Source organism: Pectinophora gossypiella, chromosome 7, assembly GCF_024362695.1.
Source record: "Pectinophora gossypiella chromosome 7, ilPecGoss1.1, whole genome shotgun sequence".
Lineage (NCBI taxonomy): Eukaryota > Metazoa > Arthropoda > Insecta > Lepidoptera > Gelechiidae > Pectinophora > Pectinophora gossypiella.
In genome coordinates this window covers 14,265,104-14,290,093 of record NC_065410.1, presented here as the reverse complement: position 1 = coordinate 14,290,093, position 24,990 = coordinate 14,265,104, and the positions used below count along the sequence as shown (strand labels likewise).

Here is a 24,990-nt window from a genome sequence, read left to right as displayed (position 1 = left end):
ATGTAGTCCAATGCATAAAATTATAAAGTTCCAGCAACTATCAGTTGTATTAGTAATAAAATACATGTGAATGATTCATTTAGGATTTCGTGCCACTTTCTTAGTCTATAACTTAAATTTATAAACTTTTCTATTCTATATTTTATAATAGAAGTATAAAATATGAACAGAAAATTTAAAACTAAGCATATTAAAAAACTAAAGAGTATTGTATTTGTTGTATTCAGAAATATCCAAGTTGTTTTTTTTTTTTACAAAATGAAATATTATTTATTTTTATTTTAGAGTGTAGATTTTATAGATAAATGTAGTATCTCTTTCTGAAAATTTAAATCTATATTTTTTTTTTATCCAAAAATAACATCGCTTATCTTTTTAAAAAGTAACAGAACTATAATTCCAACACCCCCTAATAGCTATTCTAAAACAGTTGCAAGCAAAAAAAAAAACGAAGAAAAAACTTTAAATAATGTCTCTAAAAAAGCTCCGACACAGGTAGCATCAGGTGCGCTCAGCGCGCGAGCCTCCGTCGCTCTGAGGCGTTGCGTGTGCGCAGGTGCCGCCTTTGGAGGGGGCACCTTACTCTAACACCTTACAAACTTGTTCCACCTTCGCCCATACGCTTATTAACTCCACCTAGAGCTCAGATTCGCTCATCGTAAACGAAAACCTACCTTGTAGGGCCTTACTCCTCTCCTTTTTATCGGAACAAAAAATGAACTGTAAACGCGATCACGGCCGCAACTAAGGTCAATGTTAGCGCTTCCTTCAGTGCACGTTCGGAGAAGAGCGCGCGCGCATCCTACCCCGTGCGAGAGATCCGTACTCGCCCTCACATATTGTTCCGAACATTATGACTTAAAGACTTTTCCAACAATATTCATCACCTAAAAAAGGACTCTATCAATTCTGGACTTTATTGTGACTCGAATGTGCAGTGATTAATCCCGACATTTCACCGGCCGATCGATCACGCTCAACCGATATTTTGTTGGCGACATCACCGGCCGATAATCGAAGCGACGTCCCGATTCTTTTTATTTTGTTAATAATTTATTTATCCTCATTAACTGTGATGGACGAGTTCGGTCGCATTCTTGGAGATTACTCATTTATGACATGAGCTTTGTGGGTGTATAGGACTTGGGTAAAACTTGCTGCTTAAGATGGAGACTTTGGTACTGATCCCTCAAGACCTGAGCTTGGCGCTGAGGCCTGGTGGTGCGAGGGGACGAGAGGCTTCTGTCAGCGTTTGGACGTCCACTGAGGTCCAGCGAGGGACCCTCTTCTACCCCTTCCAAGGAACCATCAGGATTGACAAGCTTCATGTCTACTCTTACGTGCCTGATCATGATGTAAGTTTACTCTTTGTTATTTAGTTTTTAATGTTACCTATTAATTTGTTATGTTGTTTCGGTTTTTGTTAGTGTCACTATTTTAGTTATCATTATTCATAACTATTTTTTATTATAAAACCTGCTTCGTTTTAGTGACAGTCGATATCATAATATCCTTTGCAATTCGCCATCGTGATGAGGACACTATTATCATTTTATTGTTCTGTTCGATATATTTAATCATATTATTAACGAGATTTAAATTATGTTGTATACCTAATTGCTGTAAGCGGGAGTGTAAAATTATAATTTATTTTTATGAAGTCTAGACTTCAAACTTGATTACCAAACATGTTTAGTTTTTTGAAAGAAAATTCAGTCGCTGCTCATAAAATACTTTAATGAAAATATTAAAATTTTATTAATATTTTGAATGAGTAAACGTGATTCACGCATTGGAGATCAGGTGATCTGTTTTTAAAGGTGATGATAATCATGATATCTTTTTTTCTTATCAGATAATTATCAATCAAAATTATATTCAGTAATATAGATAGGCATTGGTTTAAATGATGTATAATATCTATTCTACGTAAGGTAAAAGGTACCTACTAATTTTGGGTGGGTTAATTGGTTTATCAATCTAGATTATAAATTACATGATGTCTAAATTTTATAGGAGCTTTGATTGAGAGAGGGCTTTACAATGAATAAGCCAGAGTGAGGTACAAAACAAAAATATTTTCTGACTGACTTATTGAAGTTTTAATTCAGACAGTAATTACTTTTCCTGGAAAAAATTATCAGTGGTTTAACTTATTGTTGACTTTCTTATCGATTGTAAGTAATAACTCAGGAATATATAGCAGAATTTGAGAAGACACTAAAGTAACAATAGTAAATATATAAATATTTATTTAAATATAGGTATATCTTTTTATATTATTTATTTTATTTAATATTTTAAATCTCAAAAATCATTTATATGTCCCTGAGACAATTTAAACTAGGTGTTAATACTTTATCAATGATCTTGCGACATAAAACCTAATAATAAAAATCCCGTCACGGCCATTCAACATTATACGATTCAATTATAACTATACTTAATTTTCAACTTAAATATGTAATTAAGTGACCAACTTATTTTAATTGCGTAATATATGTAAATTAATCGCGGTAAAGCTAAGCAAATAACACTTGAAAAACTTGTCAAAATAATAATGATTATTTTATTAAGGATGAAGTAATTAAAGCAACCGTGAGACATCCATTGAATTCGTTATTTTTAATAGTTTTTATGAACATATATATTTATGGAATTTTATAGGACGATGATGGATAGTAACAAGTACCCGTAAGTTATAAAAATGAATAATGCAAGTTCAGCCCACATTGCGTGATTTAGTCTACCAAATTGTATTCGGGTAATTTATAGTTTATCAAAGTGTTTTAATAAAAGAGGTTAGTAAGTATCAAGGAAAGTTGTCCTGTATATTTCCAAGCGCAAATTATGTAATATAGTAGTATAATATTCAATCGAATATAATTATAAGTAATATAATTACATTCGCAATTTAAACAACACTAATCAGAAGAACATCGCGTAAGGCATTCCAAACTTCGATAGGTATATTGGAACAAAAAAATGATAGGTATCACCTACTCAGGAATTTATGTTGACACAAAAAAATGTACCCAAATTACTGTCATGTACTTAAATGTTACGGATATTTTATTTATTCAAACTAGATCAGAATCCATACATTATTAAATAAATCATAAATTGTTCTAAAATTAGCAATCTATGTTGTAAAAAAGAAAAGTTAAAAAAGTACATTAATTTTATTTAATTTTTCTTTTAATTTAAATAAAATTAATGTACCGGTGCGTAGGGCAATAACAAATTAAAACCTAATAGGTATTTATAATCGTGAGAAATTCTAAATTTATTTGTGTCGTTAAAATGTATTGTGATATTCTTTTTTAAATTTAAATAGTTCTTATGCAAAAATAAACCCACGTGTAAGACAATGCTTAATTATTTTTATAATAAATATGAAATAAATTTAATACATTTTATATTAATATTAATAGCACGTTAAGGCGTTGGTCCCGGTAACTACTTACTGATGTAACTAAGTAGTCGTTATATGAGCCATTGGCCATTGGCCGAGCTTTGGCGGCTCAATAGTGACACCAGGGTTGATGAGGTTGGTACTCCACCTCACAACTCATATGATAGAAGAAGAAATAAAAATACATAAGGTCGATGAGATGTGAGTACATCTGACTACCGAAATCGGGATACAGTCGTGAGCTTGTCTTAAATACATTGTCATATCATAACATATTCTTAGAAGTTTGTATGTGTTAATGTTGTTGTAGGAATTTTCTTCATATCTAATCGATCTATTGTCCTTGGTCTTATAAAAATAATATAGTTATTTATAGACCAAGTTGTTTTTGTATGCTTCGCTATTGCTGTTACTGTGTTTGGGTCCTCTAGCCTCAAAAAAAAGATATACATACACATAATTCCAACACACATACGTTCAATCGTGTAGGTGTATGGAAGGTTTTTGTTTGCATAATCGTCTAACTGATCTAATCCAATTTTTGCAATTTTTGTTCGCGTTTTATATTTTCCATTCCTTTCATCATCTCCCTAGGGTTTACCTGAAGATTTGACAGGTCCAGTTTTTTACAGAAGCAACTGCCTGTCTGACCTTCCAACCCGTGAAGGGAAATCCAGCCCAATACAGGTTAGGGCGCATACCTCCGAAACGCATTTCTTGGTTATGTGGGTTTCCTCACGATGTTTTTCTTCACCTCTGAGCACGTGATAATCATTTTTCTTCGACTCTAGAGGGTCTACAGCGATAAGCGCTGAATGAGGGAAAACGTCGACCACGCCGGCGGGGTCGTCATGGGGGTATCTGAAGTGGATAGAGTAGTCGGGTCCTCAATAAATACCGTTGTTCCCCGATTTCAATAAAAACAGTAATTTCCTTAGAAGTAAAGTTTGTTTTTCCAACTCAAATAAAGATCAAATAGGTATCAAAAACCACAGCAGTTTCCAGTTAGACTCAATACACTCACGTAGTAAGCGGTTACCAACGAGATAGGCTTTTTACAAGGAACACAAAAACTGTACCATAACTGAAACCGCAGGTGTATGTGCTTTCCTTCCAAGCCCACTTTAGTATTGTGAAGAAACAGATCGGAGGAACGGTTATTGCTTTCTTTGTAAACAGTAGGTATGGATACATTAAAAGCCGTGATAGTTCAGTTGGAAGAACGCTCGGCTTTCAATGTGAGGTCGCAAGTTGGATTCCAGGGTGGGCCTCAAGCAATGAATTTCGAAATATTTTTTGAATTCAAGTGCTCAGTGGTAAAGGTAACCCACATCCTGAGACCGGGACCAACGGCTTAACGTGCCTTCCGAAACACGCATCTCTCAGCCTGCAATGTTCTAACCAAACCAAGGGTCACAAAGCAATTATTGTGATTAGTCCACCGGGAATCGAACCCGGGACCTCCGGATATGAACTCAACCACTGGACCATAGATGCAGGTTTTCACTAGAAGGTGACGATGAATATTTAATATGAGTATGTAGAATAACTTTATAAACACTTCCGCAATGCATCGAAATAGATACCTCTCTTCTAACCGACAATTATAAACACGAACAACACCTTAGATAGAACCGGAAGCTTAGCTAGTTTAGGGATGGGAGTAGGCTAGTATTTCATATTAGCTGCTATAAAAAAGAACAGTGACAAAATACTTAGTGAAATTTATGAGTATCTAAGTTTTATTTTGACTTATAGTTGTATCAAGGGATACAAAAATACGCTTGTAAAAAAAGGATTAGGTATTACTTGCAACAACATTTTTTTTTTTCACATATGCAGGTAGACGATATGATTGAAAATATCGCACTACAAATTATATCTTTAGCACGAAATTTGTAACAGTTTAAAGAACAACATTTTAACGTCAATATTTCTTATACTTCAATAAAATTGCACGGTTTCGCAACTTACTTGAGGACCCTAGTATTAAACAACACAATTAATTTCCTACCTAATACCAAAGCGCATCCCTACAACGTTATCGTATGCACAAATACAAACTTTCACCGCATAAGACTGGTCGGCTCATGCGCGTAAAAAACTTAGATCGCAATGCGCATGAGAGGCGACTGCCACTTTGTATTGTCCGTACTGTTCCTGAGAATAGTAAAAAGGTGTGAATATACAGACTAGTTCAATTATACAATAGGCATAAGTATTTTACTTAGCTTAAACAATAGCTTAGTTAGCGTAACAACTGTGAGTAGGTACTAGAGGTATGAACTAAGAACCGTGTTGACAGATGTAATTATGCATTTCTTTCGGGGTACGAAATAGGACTTTTGTCTCATCATTACTAACTTAAGAGCCACGCTCTTGTCGGTGTAGCATTCTCCATTATTGTCTATCAAAGGCCAATTCCTTCACTTCCATATAAGATGAAATGATGATGATGAGAATGACGACGTTCACCTTCTCTTTGAACTGCTCCATGTAATCTCTTCTTGGTCTTCCTCTTCCTGTCTTTCCTTCTATGATGTTACTAATGAGAAAGTGCTAGTAAGAGTAAAGGAAAAGAGGCAAATATTGAGAATTATTGAGGATAGAAGAGGTAAGATGATTGGACACTTAATAAGACACGACTTTTGTCTACCCTACATAAAATATATTTGATTATTATAAGATTAAGTATTGTTGTATAATATATTATGTAACTTTCTGAGTTTAAGGCACACTAGAAGCCTATCATGAACTAATACAAGATAAACAACCTCAACTTGATTCGGAGATTGATCGCTCTGCTCAAAAGATACTAATATTTATGTGCGTTAACTTTCTAAATCACATTAAAATCAAAGGTATGAAAATAATGAACTAAAATAAAACCTTAGAACGTTTCAAACATAGATATATAATCATCTCTAATGAGGTGGGGAGAGGAACAAGTAATCGGAATAAAACTGAAAATGATTGAGCCAATATTGGTTTATTTATCATCTTGTCAAAAGATTGGATTTATCGCGTCACACGCGATATACAATTTTGTACCAAGTGAGAGAGAGCTCCCCATTGATCCAGAAAAGTAGTTAGCGCGGCAAATCTACGATAACTTCATTTAAAAATAAAGCGCGATATATGGGGAGTATGCTACTAGTCTCACTGTTAAAAGACCCTATGCGAGGTCACAAGTAGAATAAATCTTTCCTACAGGGCTCGAGTACTCACGTATTAGACAAAAAAGTAGAGTAGCATCATAGACGCCTGAGTCTTCTTTTTATATCACACCATAGTTATTTATTTCCTTCTAACTTAAGCTTAAATAGGTGCTCTGACAAATTGTTATTATTGAAAAATTATACCAGTTATTGATCGCTCAGATATTTTATTGGAAAAAGTTGTGTTGATGTTTTTATGGTTTTGTCGCTTCTGTTTCGATAATTGAAAACATAATTTTTAAACTGATACGTTGCTTAAGTATCTTTTTCCAAACTTAAAAAAAATACATATGACTTCATTTATAATTTATTCATAGTTTTATTGTCATTTGGTGTCGCGCCTTTATTGATAAGTTTTTAAAAGGAGACTGTTTTAGGATTAGTAATGGAAATTATAGAATATTTCTAGCCGTAACAAGACTAATGTCATCCTCATTATTATATTTACTTACGTAAATGCAGGTTTATCGATATCTTCAGGCATGTATAACTTTATCGTGCGTTTCATAACATAACAAAGTATCACGCCTGTATTCCCAAAGGGGTAGGCAAAGGTGTAAAGTATATATTGTGGGATATAGAAATAAAACGGGATATTTTAAACATCTTTACTCCTTCTATTTTAATTAATTTTAACCAAACAAAAAAAAATTCTTCCCTTATCCTCTAACTCTGACCGACATCCCACCATAGACTCCCTTTCTTACTTTTTAAAACTGCCTTAGTTCCCATTCATTATAATTACCAAAACGGTGTGCTCACGTGCCCTCACTGTGCGCAGGAGTTCACTGTAAAGATAGGCTACATAAGCCATCTTCGGGCGTATCAGCGTCGTGCCGACTAGGAGTCGAAGTGGTGGCCATGGCCGAAATCGGTCGGAGAGATCATCATCATCATCATCATCAGGTCCCATTCATTAACCATCCTCCATTCATACCATAAACAATAAAATTCCCATTCATTATCATTCCATAGTATTCTCACTTTCCTACATATACACACATCTTCGCCAGCTATGTTTAATTAAAGCACATAATAACGGGTTCTTACCGCGTTTAAATGGGGATATGAGACTCCCGATATTTCGACACAGTTGCAAGTGCCACTCCACTTCAATATCATCAGTCATCCCGTGATCATGGCACTTGCAACAGTGTCGAAATATCGGGAGTCTCATATCCCCATTTAAACGCGGTAAGAGCCCGTTATTATGTGCTTTAATTATGATAATAACCGCGTAAACTTAAAACAAGCTATGTTTAAGTTCCAATAGGGTACGAGCCTATTGCCATCTCTTTTCTTCATTAACCTAGGTTTATTTTTTTAATAAAAGTCAAATAGCGCTCAAAGGGAAATAAATAACTCAGGCCAAAAAAAATAGTACTTTATTTCATAAAGTCTACTTGTCCGAAACATTCGGAATGTTTTTTGTCTCTTTCCATGCATGTAAGAATGTTATAAATGTCTATATTGTCGGTTATTTATTCTACTTCGTTAGGTATATTTTGTTAGGACGATTTGCAAACTTAAATTAGAAGCGAAAGCGGTAGTAAGAAGACTTATAAATTCAAGTGAATGAACTTTTTCAGTGTTTTAGGGTTCCGAACCTCAATAGTAACATCCCTTGGATTTATTTTGCGTCTGTTTTAAGTCACATTAGGTATTAAAGACGGTACTCTCTTGCAGTATTCTCTATTTAACTGGAGACTTAAGAGCTACTTAAAAAAAAAACCATCAAGATTTTTTTTTTACCCTAACAAACACTAAGTAATTTACTGAAGGTATGTAGAGGTATATTTGGTGGAAAAAAAAACTTGATTTAAAATAGAGTTTTCGCGTCTCAGAGAAATTATTTTGGACAGAGTTTGGAAACGACAAAAGTTAAAGAATAAAATAAAAACGAAGCAGAAAGAAATCATAATCTGAAACTATATAAGTTTTATATTAGGTAGTTATAAAAAAATCACCATAAAGAACCAAAGCGCGTATTATCAAAACCCGCTACGCTCACTAATCGCACCACACAATCTAGTAGCTTTTTGTGGCTTTCGCCGCACGCGCCGTTTCATTGCCAGCTACCTTTTGTTCCGTACAAGAGGCTAATTAAGATTGTTCTCAATATTTTGACAAGAGCCATTTATAACCGAATTTCATATCCACCTCCATTGGACCGAATTTTTAAAGACTTGAATTTTGAGAGATTGAATTTATAAAGGTTTAGTTCTGTAGTGTATGATTTATACATCCTACGAATTCTAGAGCTATAAAGCTGAGATTTTAACTTATGGGTTTATGAAAAGTCCTTTTATAATAAACTTTTTCTATTCTATTCTATTCTATTCTATAAAATGGTTTATAGGGTCGTTGTTATCTTCTGGTTATCTAATTATGCAATAAATAGGTAAGTAAAAGGTTCAACTCAATTTATATAATTTGTAAAGCCCTTAACCAACTGTTTAACGTGCCTTCCGAAGCACGGGATCATCTTAATTTCTTAGACAATCCGTTGATTTGGCCTGAATTCTATAAATTTAATCCAATTTAGGGAAGTAGGTAAAATGCTCAATTCATTTTATATCTTTTTGAAGCCCGAGACCAACTGTTGCCTTCCGAAGCACGACACCACCTTCATTTTTAGAACAATCAGATGATTTGCCCTGAGAAATCTAATCTAACCTGTGTATTAGAAATGAAACTGCTAGTTGCAAAAAGTTATCTAAAATATTAGCGATCGATATAGCTAAATGTATGCTAGCGCCATCTTAAAACCTTACTTAGAAACTTGTAAAAAATGTTATTCTTTTTTGTACAAAAGAAAACAATACACGTTTAAAACAGAAATTTAAATCAGTTAAAACAAAGAACCTTCAACTACAACAAAGTACCTACGAGCACAATTAAAACCGAATTCTGAAACAACATCATTCGACCCAACCAACCATATTTTTAAATTAAATCATCAACAGTAATTTTAGGAAACGTATACAGTATGTGGCTATAAAAGAAAAAAACAAAAGGCAGCTAAAAACCTGGGAAAAGTGAAACAATGCTACAATAGTGGCGAGTTGCGTAGTGACAAAAATGAAGCAATTATGACGGGGCATTGACATTGCGCTGGCGCATTGCGCCTTGATCGTGATATTGTGCCGCCATTGGCCTTTTCAAGATTTCTTTCAGTTTTCATTCGCTCAGCTCCAATTGTGGCTCGTTTGTGATTGGTGGAAAAGATTTGAAGGGATATTCTGTAAAGGGTTACCATATTTAAGTTCTAAATAAAAAAAAAATATCATCTTATCATCATCGATTTAAAAACCATGCTCTTGTCGGTAGCATTATCATTCTCCGTTCTTTTCTATCAAAGGCCAATTTTTTGACTTCTTTATAAAACACGACGTTCGCTTTCTGTTTAATTTGTTCCATGTAAGCTCTTTTTGGTTTCCCCCTTCCTCTTTTCCCTTCTATCTTCCCTTTTGTCACATTTTTAATAAATAATAGAAAAGTTTTAATTATAAATTAATAATATTATATAAATAAAAATAGATAACTAATACCATAACTGCTATATACAAGGTAAAGGCTAGACTAGCTATTAGATACTTATTTATTAGCAAGCGGTGAAGAGGTCGTATTTATTGATCTATACACAATTTGGTGATTGTAAAATTGAAAAGTTTTAATGGTATACTTTTACAATCGATGATAATAAGACGCTGTGCAAGTGTAATGCTGCCCTTAATAACGTGTAATTCATTCAATACCAATAATAAGTTGAGTTTTCAAATACTTTCTAAACTAAAACATTTAAGTAATTAGAATTGCAACCATCAAACTTACGTAGCTAATTTGTGTAATTAGTTTGTATTACCTTCATAAAATACGTACCTCCAATTACTAAAGGCATTTTAGTAAACCAGACAGATTTTTTTTGACGTCACTTATTGTAGATTTGCCGCAGATGGCATTAACTACTTGGCCAGACAAATGGGGAGCGCTGAAAGCTCTCACCCGGTACAAAATCTAAGACAACAGGCCAGAGGGTGCCCAGTTGGGCGCGAACCTCGGCTCAGGGCGTCGTCTGAGAGGAAGAATATTTGAAAGAATTAATCAACTCCAGTGGGTCGATAGCGATAAGCGCTGAATGAGGGAAATCGTTGACTACGCCGGCAAGGTCGGTATCGGGGTTCTGAAATGTTTGGTGTCGCGAGCTGATTGGCCGCCTCTATGGCTAGAGCAGACAGAGACATCGACGATAATCTATCACTTTAAATCGAGCCAAATCAGAGGTCTTAGCCAAGGTGCTATTTTGTCGTAACTTATTGTAAATTTGTCGCACATGGCATTAACTACTTGGCAGGGTAAATGGCAGTTATATTGGAAGAATAAACCGACTCTAGTGGGCATCGGCCGGCGAGTCCTGAATGAAGGATGCCAAAGTGACGGACAGTGATATAAATGTTTAGGATTGACAGAAGGTGACAAAAAGTGACAGGTCAATTCCAATAATTTTATGACTGTCACATAAGTTTGCAACTTGGCTGACCCCGAGAATTCAACTCGTAGCAGTCACTTGGTAATGAAAGCATGATAAAGTAATGATAATTATTTTGGTTAACATTGTATTTATCACTTCTGGATACATACATCTATAGCCATGATCCTGATACCAATTGTCACACAAAGGTCAATGACCCGTACTTATTTCGACTTCCAACTGCCTATCCTAATAGAGACTGTGGCACTGTGTATAGGGTGACCTGTAAGGATGTTTTGATGATTCTATTTTTTTTCTTATTTTGTCTCAAAAACTATTGAGGTCTTTTATTTTGAGGTGAGGTGATGAAGGATTTTTTATTGAGGTCTTGCTTTTTTCGTTAGTCATGTCATGACTCCAGTTATCATGAAACTAGTGGACATACAAATTATAAATACAATTGCCATAAATAACTGTTGGCAACACCAACACAGAACTTATATTTAAAAAATATAAACTTAGATTTTGTTCACGTCACTACCTGTCTTACATTCGTGTCTGTACTATACGCTCCGTATTGCTCCGCGTCTTACCGCAAATAAAAGTGTTATTTCAAGTACCAAAGGTGTTTACTTTGTAGTGAAGACAGCTCAAACCTACAAGCAACCCAACAGTCCACTTGCCTCAGCTGACAATAACTTTCTTTCCTCAGTCATCAATCAACATAGAATAACATTCCCCATCAATGAAACACAGCTGAACAAGCCTCTATTCTCTTGCTTCCGACATATCACCAACAATATAGCCGTAAAAAAAGATTTCCCAAGTTCACTGGCCATACGAGCGTGGAAAAATATATGACGCAATCGGGTGAAACACCTGATTATCTCATAATGAATGAATAAACTTTCGCTTTTGTGTAGAAACAATGCACTCTCTTCTGTAACGCATCGTGTTTTTACCAGTTATTATGCTAGGATTATACCAAGATCAGCTGGTTTGAGATAACTGTCGTATGGGTGAGATAGCTGCTGATATTGTATAGAAATACATACATAAACTCACGCCTCTTTCCCACCGGGGTAAGCAGAGTAGGTACTAGATAAGTTCAATTGCTTCGATCCTGACGCACTTCTCTTGCTTGTATAGAAATGTCTTTTCAGAATACTCCTGCCCCAGCGATTGATCGTTGAGCAGGAGCAAAGTCGAATCCCGATGAAGACATAATCCCAAAAAAGAACGCTTTGCGATCTCCAGTTTGCTTAGGACATAACAAGCTGATCTGATTGTCCAAAGTAAAATGATCCGTGCTTCAATCGGTCTTGGCTGTTATTTACTTGAGTATGTATTTGCTACAAAAGACATAGCAACCCTGAATTCAGATTTAATGAGGTCATTGATATCAAAACCAAAATAATTTTAGAAATAAAATAGACAAGAAAATCAAATTCCAATAGTAAAGTCATATAGCAGAGACGACTTGGCCGGACAAATGGGGAGCGCTGAGGTCTTTGACTCGGTATAAAATTTGAGACGACATATCTGAATGTATTCTAAAAAAGCCGCGGTAACACAGTTGGTACACCGCTTGCCTCTGACATTAAGGTCGCAGCCTAAACCAAAGATTTTTGAATTTGTTTTCAAATTCATGTTTGGATGACAAATAATTATCCCGTGCTCAGCGGTGAAAGAAAACGTCGTGAGGAATCCCACATTTCCGAAAAATGCATTTTAGGAGGTCAGACAGGCAGTCGCTTCTGTAAAAAACTGGACCTGTCAAATCTTCAGGTTAAGTAAGTGGACCCTGTAAAAACGGAATAATGCTAGGGGGATGATATTTTTTTTACTCCCAGTGCAAAAACGAGTCTGATCTCTTGAGAGATCAAACGTACTATTAGATATTTTAAAATTTTGCTACCATGCAATGAGTAGTTGTGACAGTCAAAATTGGCAATAAAAATAAGTTATCAGAAACGCAATAAGTAACTCCACTTCATATTTAACACAAATTCTAATAGAGTTCAAATTAATGATACACGACTGAATCGTCTTCTTAACTATCGATGTATAGGCGTAGTGTTGTTAGTGACACTACGTATAATATATATCGATACCTACTGCTGGTTGGTAAATAGCGGGAGAGAGGCCTCAGCGCTCCCCATTTGTCCGGCCAAGTAGTTAATGCCATTTGCGGCAAACCTACAATAAGTCAAGTCAAGAATAAAGGTTGGTATGTATAGCTAGTACGAGGCAATCACACGTAGATAATTATTACGAATCAGTAGGTATTCTGATGCAAAAGATATTTTTACTTTTTTTCTAGATTTTAGACAATAACATTTCTAGGCCCTAAGAAGTTCGGGAAATGCGGAAGGTTTGAATATTGCATGAATCCGCGACGATATACTCATAATCCAATAGATGTTACTGAGAAATATAATAATTTGAATAGATAAAATAATGAGCGTGCATTTAAATCATACCCCTTAAACATTTTTTCATAATTAAAACATAATACTGGGTTCTTAAAGGGGTTCGTAAGAACCTGGTATATCGGGAGTCTCATATCCCTGTTTTTAACACGGTAAAAACCCGGTATTATGTGTTTTAAATACCCCCTTAGCTGATCCCTTGCCACCATAAGGTTCATCATATTCATCTTAGGACTTCGTATCATCGGTAGCTTTAAGTCTCTGCTCACCCTGTTAGGGATTACAGGCGTGAGTTTATGATGATGACTTATATTATAAAAATCATGCAAAGATTGTAAAAAGGACTTCATGTATGTAATATCAAAATTATCGACACGACAACCTTATCTTCATCGAACAACACTAAACCATAACCGATTACTAATATAAACATCGGAGTGAATTTCCATTAGAAATTCATGTTCATATTATAATTAAAAGTGCCCATAAACCCACAAGTAATTACTGGCATATACCTAATTGATGAACCACGAAGTCCGAAGTGATTATTCAAAACATACTATTCATTATATTGACTGATTTTGTTCAAAGAACGTATGTGTTTTATCTGTAATATAAATTAAAATGAAAGTGGGCGAGCTTTAATTAAATTTGGCCGCTTTTTATCAAAAATGTTCAAAGATTTTAAATTTTTTATTGCCTTATTTTATTAGTCTAGATATCTGTTTAGATTCTAGCTCATTTATTTTTTAATTAGTACTTATTGATAACGCAGTCTAAACAAGTATTGACTAGTTGAATCTATGTAACGGTTCTTGGTTATAGTCGTTAGTTCTCACGGTTTCAGTAAATTGTACGTTACGTAAAAAATAATAATTAAAACCAAAGTAAAAACACTTTGGTTTTTAATATTTTTTTTTTACTTTTTTAGGTAGCTTGCAGCCTTTTCAACTATAAAAATGACAATTAAAAATGGCTACCTACCACAAAAGAATGTACGGTATTGAAATTCTTTCCTTATTAAGGTAAACAGTTCCGCGATTATTGGTGCTCAGCGCTCCACATTTGACCGGCCAAGTAGTTACTGCCATCTAAGACACATCAACCTCATCAAAGACAATTTATGGTACAAAATCATAAGTTTTGATGAAAAATTACTTTCCCATCCAATTCCAAGCTACTATCCATCCCAATTTAATAGTCTTTCCCATCCAGTGATGTGATGTTCCCGGGAGGTTCCGCAAAGTGATAACGTTCATCGTCAACACTAGCTGCATATCTTTTTCAAATTGTTCTTTCTTGTATTCTGGTCTTGAAGGTTAAGTCACATAATACCAGCTTCGTAGTTCACGCCGCGACTTGTGCTGAGTGAGGCCCTTTTCTCAGGACGTCCACCACCAACTTCTGATCATTTCGACAAATATCCGTCTTGCTTTTTTTGTAATTGTTTAGTGGTGATATGATGTTATTGTCTATATAATATAATGGCATAAACTATTTCTATTCTATTCTATTCTAAGTAAGTGCGCAAGGCACACAAATGTCAAATAGCAATATTGCTTTTTTAGATTTATTGCTTTGATATAGTCTTTTTAAGCCTTCTTATCCGCCTAAAGGTTAGATAATAACGCTCTTTTCACATAAGTTTTAGGAACGTAATCTTGTCAAAATTACTACCCAACCCACTTTAGAGACAAAAGTTACTTAATGTATTCAGAGCTGTTTCCTTCTAGGCAAGCTGAGAAATTAATAGTAGTATAACACTCCTATTCGAAAACTTTAGTAGGTAACAAATTGCAGTCGAGTGCTTTTCAAATAAATGTAAGCAACATAAACAGTCACACCAATAAACAAGTCTGTATTAGCATAATACAATAACGCATCACAGCCTGTAATAAGGCTGCGTACTGAGTGATAGCGAGAATCGGAGGCGTTGGCGAGAGCGATTATGAAACGTTACATAACATAGCTTCGTATATAATTATATTCTCGAAGGGATACGTGAATATGTATAGTATATACACCCACTCCTTGCTAGCTATGTTTAAGGAGGCGAAGCCCATAATAATAGTGGGTGAATCCCGAAATCCACGTGATATTATCTATTTATTATCCAAACTCTTATCTCGCTCTAGCTAATGACGGTTTTTAAAGATAGAAAAGAAAACAAGCATAGGAAAGTCCAATTTGTCCTGATCTACTAAGGTTTCATAAGAATCTGTGCCTCCGTGGTCCAGTAGTTGAGGGTAGTAGAGTAGTTGGTTTGAAACTCATAACACAATAATTACTTTGTGAGTCCTAGTTTGGTTCGGACGTTTAATTTTCAGGCTGATCACCCGATAGCCCGAAAGTAAGATGTTCCGTGCTTCCGTTGCCGTTGGTCCCGGTTGTTACATGAGTCATGTCAGAGGCCTTTAGCGTCTCAATAATAACCCTGAGACCAAGGTTGATGGGGTTGGTAATCCACCACACAACCCACACGATAGAAGAAGACCGCTATCGCTGTAGCTCCGTCCTGTTCGCGCCCTAAGGAAAGCGTTATGCGAAAGTAGCCAGAAGCAATCCTGGTTTACTTCGTTTGCTATTCATATGCTGCCAATGAACTGGTCAGTTACATGTTGGAAATTTATTCAGACCAGGAGGCCTACCATGAACTTTTATTACGATCCAGGTCGTCATGGAAGCATGTTTTGTCATCTTTTTTGAGCAGCGAGTTTCATGGTCGCCGTTAATAGGCAATATTATCAGGGATATGAGACTCCCGATATTTCAACACTGTTGCAAGTGCCATGATCACGGGACGATTGATGAAATTTGAGTGGAGTAGGTAGACCCACATTTTTCTAACGGAAAACATATCTGTCTTCCCTCTTTCTTTGACGCTTGTTTTTACATTTGATATCGGAATGTTCGGAACCATCTGAACTCGCACCAAACTCACTACGACAAACAGCACTAACTGAGTCCTCGTGTTTTGTCACCACATTAGGCCGTTTTAAGGTTTTTAGAATACCTATCACTAGATTCCACATACTTACTCTATAATTTAAACCCGTCATCCCTATTGATTTTTTGTTCAGTTTCAGTCGGCTTGTTTATTTAGGACAGCAATACTATAATGTGCTTGCAAGTTGACTTTGCCCAACCACCAAGCAATAGTTAGTTTAACGAGCAATGCACCTATTCATTTATCTACCTACATATTAGAAGCTAAATGTATCAACACGAAATTAAAAAGAAAAAAAAATGCACTAATCAATTACTCCTATCAACCATTAAAACCCATTCGCTAGAAACGATTCAATTCGACAAGACATATCGATAACATTAACAGTTGACTCGGATCGATCCCGACTTTCTTTCAAAGCTTAATTAATTGAAAACAGATGGTCCCTTGTTAGCCGGTCGCGTTATTACGAATTGATCTTTAATTGAAAAATCTATGGACAATGAATAGGTAAAATGCAATGGTTACCATCAAAGATCACCCGCAGAGCCAATGCCTTTCTATAAAGGAATAATCACCTATTGTTCGACATATCACAAAAATGGTCAATTAAGTATGTACGAAATCCGATACCATTGGTAAAAAAGGTCAAGTTATATAATTTTGAGGTCGATGAGCGATTCGCTTATTTGATAATACTTTTTTGCGCATATAAGCATTCTCTCGCATTTAATTCTCAAAATAGGTATTTTACGAATCGCGAAATTAAAAGCATAATTAAGTGTGGGAATGTTCAAAGATATTCTAATGATTATAAATGTTCTCATTTTGGGTTTGGCAGTTTTGAATATATCATGCCTTGGGCATTTTAATAGTTTATTGTAAAACTATAACAAGAAAACTAATAGCCAAACCACTTCCGATTGAAGTTGGGATAAAATAATTGGAAATCATATTTCACAGCCTCTGTGGTTTAGTGGTTAGAGCGCTCACGATCTGGAGGCCCGGGTTCTATTCCTGATGGATACATTGTCGAAATCACTTTGTGAGACAGTCCTTTGTTTTGTAAGGACTTTTCAGGCTTGAATCACCTGATTGTCCTGATTAGGTGAACTAAATTGAATTCAAGAAAAACCTTTAAGTACTGTATTCTTTTCAAAACATATTCTATAGAGTTTAAAATATTTTCTGTAATACTTACTTAATAGTCACCATTAAAATTCATATTTTATTCAAAGGATAACGCACTCGCAGCAAATCGTACCTTATCTTTTACCTCGGAATATTGATGACAGTTTCTATGGTAATATTTGATAAAACTTGTTGAGAATTTTTATAACTCTATGCAGATGCGGTTGATAAGTCTCTGCAGTTCAATTATGCAAACTTTGTAGACCTTTTTACTTGCTTGGAGTGGTTAAGCGTTTGGCTTACGGTCCGGAGGTCCCAGGTTCGAAACCCGGTGGGAATATACCACAAAATTTACTTAGTGATTCCAGTTTGGTTAGGATATAGCAAGCTAGTTACCCGATTTTGACCCGAAAGATGGTCCGTGCTTTGGAGGGCAAATTTTTAAGCAGTCGATATACGGTAGCCGTAACATGAGCCATGTCAGGGGCCTGCTCGATACTCGAAGTAACCCTGATCAGTAGGGCTAACATGCACAAAGTGATGAAATTTTATCACGGTCATTTAATCGATTCCGACGATATAATTATGTCGTTTTGTTGATTGCTGCTAATATGTGATGTCACTCTATCAGAATATGAATAAAACAAACTTATCGATTTCGACAAAATTTATTAAGTAAATCGATCGATAATTTTATCATGTTAGACCTGTAGGGTTGATCAGGTCGGTCACTGATGTCACAATCCGCAGGAAAGAAAAAGACTTCTACCAGGTGCTTCATCAGCAAATGGTTAAATAGGAAAAGAGTTCTTTCCAGACCGCGTATAGATCGAATACGAAAATAAAGCACACCTCCGCCACAGTGAAAGTTCCTTTCCCGGCCACAAATCACGTTGTCCATAGTAAACAACAAATTGGTTTGCGGCAAATAATTATATTTTACAGCAACGTGCTTGATAACAGAGGGACATAACTTTGAGCTAACTAACTAGCCCGGGAGCTTTACATCTGTCTTATTTACTTATTTATAAGTTCCCCTGTGAGAATTGTGTGACTCTTATTGGAACTCATAAATAATTTACATTGTACATACATTCATACATATACAAAACCCACGCGTGTAATAGTGTAGTTTCCAACTAGTCAAATCAGTTACTTTTTACTAAACGTCAAAACACGAAACTATTATCTAACTTGTATAAAAAAGCAACGTATGACGTCATAGAAAAACGTCACATAATGTCGCACTTATTGTTACAATTTCCTTTATTAAAATTCATAAATGAGTTTAATAGAAAAAGGAAAATGTTTTTGTCACCTTCAGATCTGTCTTTATTTAGTCAGAATTTCATGTTTTATTTTTGACCTAGGAAATTACCCAATTATCGTGACTAGTAAAGTGACTGTACAGTCATAAGCAATACAATGTACCTACTTTAGGACTCTGTCGCACTAACATATTTGACATTTAGTGAGACTTACAGTTCAATTTGTCAAAAAAGTTAATGTGGCATGGTACCAAAGTGGATATAATTAATGCTCGTGACCGTACACTTTATATTCGTCGTTTTTGTGCTAGACATACAGGTCAGCGAGATCTCTTACTCTTTCTCTCTTCTCAGACAACTTACAGCCACACTTGGGACTGTCGTTCAAAGATGATGGACCGTATGGGGACAGATTACCAGCACATAGCCAACAATAGTTCTCAATAATCCATAGTCACTTAGATAGATTATATCGATAGATTAAAGCCTTTATTATGAACTAAAAAAAAAGTTTATTTAGGTAAAACCTACGACACACATACAATTACAACATTAAAATATACACACATTAGTATTTAGTTGGAAAACATAAAGGTATATGTGTGCCGCAGCTCACCAAAAAAGGCCAGGGCACTAGGGTGGACTTAGTCTAAACAATATTATACAAACTTGATATTTAGCTTAAAGATAACATTTAAAGTATGTTTAAAGATATTATTTTTCTTCCTCGTCTATTTGTGTTTCGACAAACGCCTCCTCCAGCTCTTTACACTTACTCTATAGTCACTTAGTCGGTTTTAATTACATGGCTCTGATGATGATCAGCTAAATGTAATTTATACCCTAGTTCAGCACACAAGTGGATAATGGGATGCTTAAAAATAAATTTACAACGTGACTTTTCTCATGCAATGAATTCGACCATTAAAAAGGCAGTAATTTTGCAATGACATATGGGTCCCGTTATAGCAAAAAAAGATAAAAAACAGGGTAGGTAACTCCCAAAACTCTATTTTAATAAAACAAAAAAGTGGCCCGGAAATCCTCAATCGAATGCATCGTTAGTGGAATTGCGTTAAAACTTAAAACAAAAAACGATGAAAAAAAAAACAAAAGCGCGCATTATGTGGTGCAAATTTGAAAAAGGCACCTTTTTGAAAAAGGAAAAAAGTTGCAAGGTGGTAGGTGCTCTCAATCCAAAAAGGTTCCGCACACGTAGAAAACTTAACAAGTGTGACCTGTTTTGATGAGCAGACAGTTTTTCTAACCTAAGAGTTTTACCTATTTTTTGTACGCCGTTGTCAGTAAACTGTCATCTCCTTCAGTGTCAGACACTATTAACGCTAGTCTGCTTGTATAAGACTTGGAAAGTACACGTGTCTTTACTTTATAAGGTCCTTGAACGTAAAAAGTAGATCGACACTACGAGATAAAGATCTTTGTACCACGTATATTTTAATTATTTCACATTACTGCCGCTAGAAGTCAGTACAAGTACTCTTTTATAACGGCCGTGGAAGATAGAAGATAAAAAGAATCACTTTTGACATTTGTAAAATTTTGAGTGCGTAATCCCAAAAAAAAGTTACCTGCAACAAAAAACTATCAATGGTCGAATTGACATGTGGTTTGCAGAAAAAGGTTCTACTAATGTGTTATAATGTTACAATGTTTGAATGGACACCTTTTTTCTTTTAAATGATGATGGTACAACCTACAAATGATGCAACGATGTAACAAAGATAAATTTAATTTTGTTTTAAAGAGAAATAAAATACAACGTGGTAAGTAGGTATGTGTCAATTATAAGAAAGAAGATCGATTGCATGTTATAAAAACTAAAACATGAATATCTTAATATAATCTTACAGGTTATGGTCTCGCAAAACATGATCTTGTAAGAACATGAACTGATGAACTCCTAAAAACGCCTGACACCTCGCAAGTGTTAACAAGTTACAAAAAAAGTAAATATTGGTTTGCAAAAAGAAAAACTAACTAAGAACCATATTAAGTTTTACTCGAAACAGAAGGCGTAGAATTTCTCTTCAACGCTTGAAGGTATGACAGTGTGACGACATTGATATCTTGTGAGATTGGTATGGGAAAGCTATGGGAGGCTGACCGTGACGCTCTTGTTTCGGTCTCGGGGGTATCGAGTCTCAAATAAATATCTTTATCTCGATACAAAGACAATGTCGACGTAGATGGTCACAAATGCAATGACCATAACGACAGTAAGGCTTAAATACGTATAGTATGGATAAAGATCGATGACGAAAACGAAAGATTTATGAGGGAATTGCAAATCTTGGTGATCGATTTTACAAGAGATTGAATAAAGAAAATAATCCGCTGGCTGAATTGATATGCTAAGACATTTGAAGTTGAAGAAGATTAAGTTAGGCTACATAATCAACGGGTATATTCAATGTAGAATTTCTTTTTACTCTACCATGTTTATAGTGTATGTAACTAAGTGAAACTTTGAATCCTTTGTTGTCAGTAATTGATCTCCATTAGAATACTCAAAGGTCATGTCTCCACCAAAACTTAAAACCCAGAATACATTTGATAATTGTGACATATTCACAGATAATTATCATTTAATTGGTACAGTTGTGATAATTTATTATTCATTTGACGACAAATACAAGAAAGCTCAAATACCAGTAGATACTCACAGTCAAAGGAAGTAATTGGTCGGACGTTAACCCAAACAAGAAATATTGGCACAGCCATAAAACTAATATTTAGATCACGTACTATAAAACCAGTAACAAAAAAGTCGGATTTTTATTTGAAAGAACCTGAAATGACCAAATGATAAGTGTGTGATTAAGACAGATACAATTTAGACATAAAACGAAGTCTAGGTAGCAACCGAGTCGGTTTGATCTCTCTGGTAGCAACAGAACTCAACACTATAGAACATCATAAAGCAGGTAAAGACTTGATTAATACATAATTGACATAAATTCAATAATATTTAAGACATCATAAATGACACTTAAAAAATCTTAATAATAATAATTGCTTATCACTCATATGTTACTATGATTCGTTCCGTAACTTAAAACTTCGAAACAAGTAAATTTTACACTAGTTACTTGTAATTTGTGCTATTTCAATCAAAATTTTATATATCACACGTAATAATTTATGTTAATATCCCTTGGGAAACAAGGCAGGATGTCCGTTGGTCGGCCAATTTAGTTTACGAGAAACTTTTTAGAACTTTACTGTTGGGAACAGATTTTTAAACAAAATACATGGTAAAGTAAATTAATTGGTGTTGTTCATCATCGGATGGTATTACAGATTTATAATGTGAGTCTTAATTCGGCCAGAGTAATGTTTATGAAAATGTATTTCAGATTAAAATGTACCTAACGTGTCACTTTTTACATACGGGTAGTGTTTTAGAAGTTAAGTAAGTAATTAAATATTTCAAGATTACTTTCTTTTTTCTGTTTATAAAAAATATTGATTTACAGTTAAGAAGTATTGAAGGTGATAAAGTAGAAAGTAAAACATGTGTTGTAAATGTAAATGATCTATGTTTACAAAATTCTCATCATTAGCTTTCATATTATTCTGATGTATCGTCTTCAGCCATAATTTGTTTTATTGGCACTGTAATATATAAAACGGATGCGTATTCACAAAATACTTCATTTGATAATTAGATTTATGATGATGCTATTGAAAATTGACGCAAATTTATTCAAATATAGTCTGTTAATTGTGAAACGAGTGTTTATAGTTATAACGATTTGATAGTTGACGTGTGTCTATACATCACACTCGCTCGTGTACTAAAGCATTCATCATTGCTTCGACTTTTTCTATCTGCTTTCTATCCAATGCTTCTCCAAAAGCGTGTCTATCTTTCGTTTACTTTACAGGTTTAGCAATGGTCAGTGCAACTTTGAGTTTGATCGGACGAATCTTATAGATAGTTGTTAATTTTAATACGATTTGTCGTGACTGCCGGTTGATGGGCGATGGGAAACATTCAGATGGTGATTTGTGGCCGAATATTAAGAGCATAGTTCAAACGCTAACACCCGTGGATGTGGGGTCAAATGCATTAGCCACCTAGCGGGTCCACTTATGTGAACTTTTATTAATCAAACTAACTTCACACAGTTTTTTAGGTAACGTTCGGGGCCTGGGATATTAATCAAAATATTGTAATTGCAGGACAAGTAAAGAGGCTTCAGCATTTAACTTACTAAATTAGGTTTATTAATGATGTCTTTGATAATAAAGTGGGACTAAGCTGATTTTAATACTGAATAAAAACACTAAATATCAGTCAGCTGTACAGTTATAAATATGTAAATTTCGTAAATTCTACCTTAGAACACAGAAGGAATTACAAAATTATGACATGATGCAAACTAACTAGACTAAGAGATGTAAGTGACACCGTTACTTACGAAGCGGGAATCATCGATTTTATTGATACCGGTATTACGGTAAACCGGTAAAATCTCACATTTGTCAATTATAACGACCATTACTTCCGATACTCTGTTTTAGAAGGAAGCCGTATTTGTAAATTGCTCTTTTATTGGACATTTAGAGGAAAAATAAAAGTAAAAGTAGACATTTTTAACGATAGCGCCAGTAACGGTAGACGATATATTACGTGATAACATCTTTCATGTCTTGCCTCCGTTTATCGTTTTGGTCATGTTTTATGTCTATGCCAAATTATGTTTTTGCTTAATTGATATGAACTTTGATGGTAGATAAAAAACACGCAAATTATAATATTATAGAATCAATTTAAATATTTTGTTGTCATCTTATATGCTATTACTAGTGTTCAAATAGAGTCTTTTACATAAATATCAATTCCTGTTGATGACAACCATAGTTTAACTAAAGATTTTATCACATAGCACTAAAATGTGTTATTAATCTATTTATTGACATATTTAAGGTATTTAATAAACCTATCATTACAGAATTCCTAAATCGCAGCAGATAGGATGTTCATTTATTTACACATGCTCGCATTCGTATCTTTTCTTGGCAAAATTCACCATCCAATTATGATCGAATCTTAGCACCTTATCAGTTTCCGCTTCAAAAGCGTGTTGTGACAACGGAAACGATCGACTTGGCGTGTGAACGTTTTGCCCAGATCCAGTCTCAGGAGGGACTTCCGATGATTAGTTAACACTATCACGAGATATTTAAAACGCAGCTTTGGTTGTATCCGCTGTATTCATGATTTACGTATTATCTGGTAACGTCTTCCTACAGGTTGAGTTATCTTTATATTATAGTTTCTTAGAAATGTGAATTTAAATATCTGTAATACGTTTTATTTGTTTGTATTGTACAAATAGATTTTCAACCTTGCCATTTAATTTCTTTAATGTTTGCTCTTTGTTGTTTACTATTCATTAAGTGAATGCTTTGTCATAAATCAGTAAGACTCGTAAATGACGCTAGGTCTTCCAAATCGATAGGCATATTTTATTTTATTTTGCTTATTGAGACACTGTATAGAGCCTATTATACTTTTTTATCTGAAACCACCTCTTCAAAATCTTTATTAATCTTATTTTTGTCTTGTAACATAACACTTGTAATCGTCTGCTCATCTCTAGCCACAGCTGTAACCTTCCCATGTTCATATTTCACCGCAAACGAATCACTCATATTCCACCGCAGGCCCATAATGATACCTGTACTTATTGATATACGATATTGGAGCAAGTGTTGTTATTCATTGCTTGGTGGATTATTCTGGTCGATTTTACTTTGTTATGTGATACTTCTAACATTGGTTTAAGAAATATTATTTGGTAAGGTTACACGTATGTGTACGTAACTTCTATGCTGATAATCTTTTTCTGACATGTTTTCTGGAAACTAGTAATAATAAAATAGTTCAAGTGGCATTTGCAGTGTTCGTAAATTAATTACCTTAAACAGCTTCACATCAGTAATCCACCCAAATAGTCTTACGTCATTGATTTATCAGCCAATTACCGCCATACAAGACACCAGATTTAAATTTAAACCTGAAATGTACAGCGATCAGGTTTTAAAAGCCCAAAGATACCAAAAATAAAAGTCGAATTG

The 24,990-nt window shown here is 34.7% G+C and overlaps 1 protein-coding gene across 1 annotated transcript in view; it reads left to right on the top strand.

Annotated features, from left to right (window-relative positions):
• The first annotated feature begins 777 nt into the window (after nt 1-777).
• The window catches only part of LOC126368450 (zinc finger protein 177-like), an 80,425-nt gene continuing 56,212 nt past the window's right edge, over nt 778-24,990 (top strand). The window contains exon 1 of the mRNA XM_050012451.1: nt 778-1,355. Coding sequence (XP_049868408.1) covers nt 1,167-1,355 — 189 coding nt within the window. The 5' untranslated portion in view covers nt 778-1,166. The remainder of the gene's footprint in view (nt 1,356-24,990) is intronic.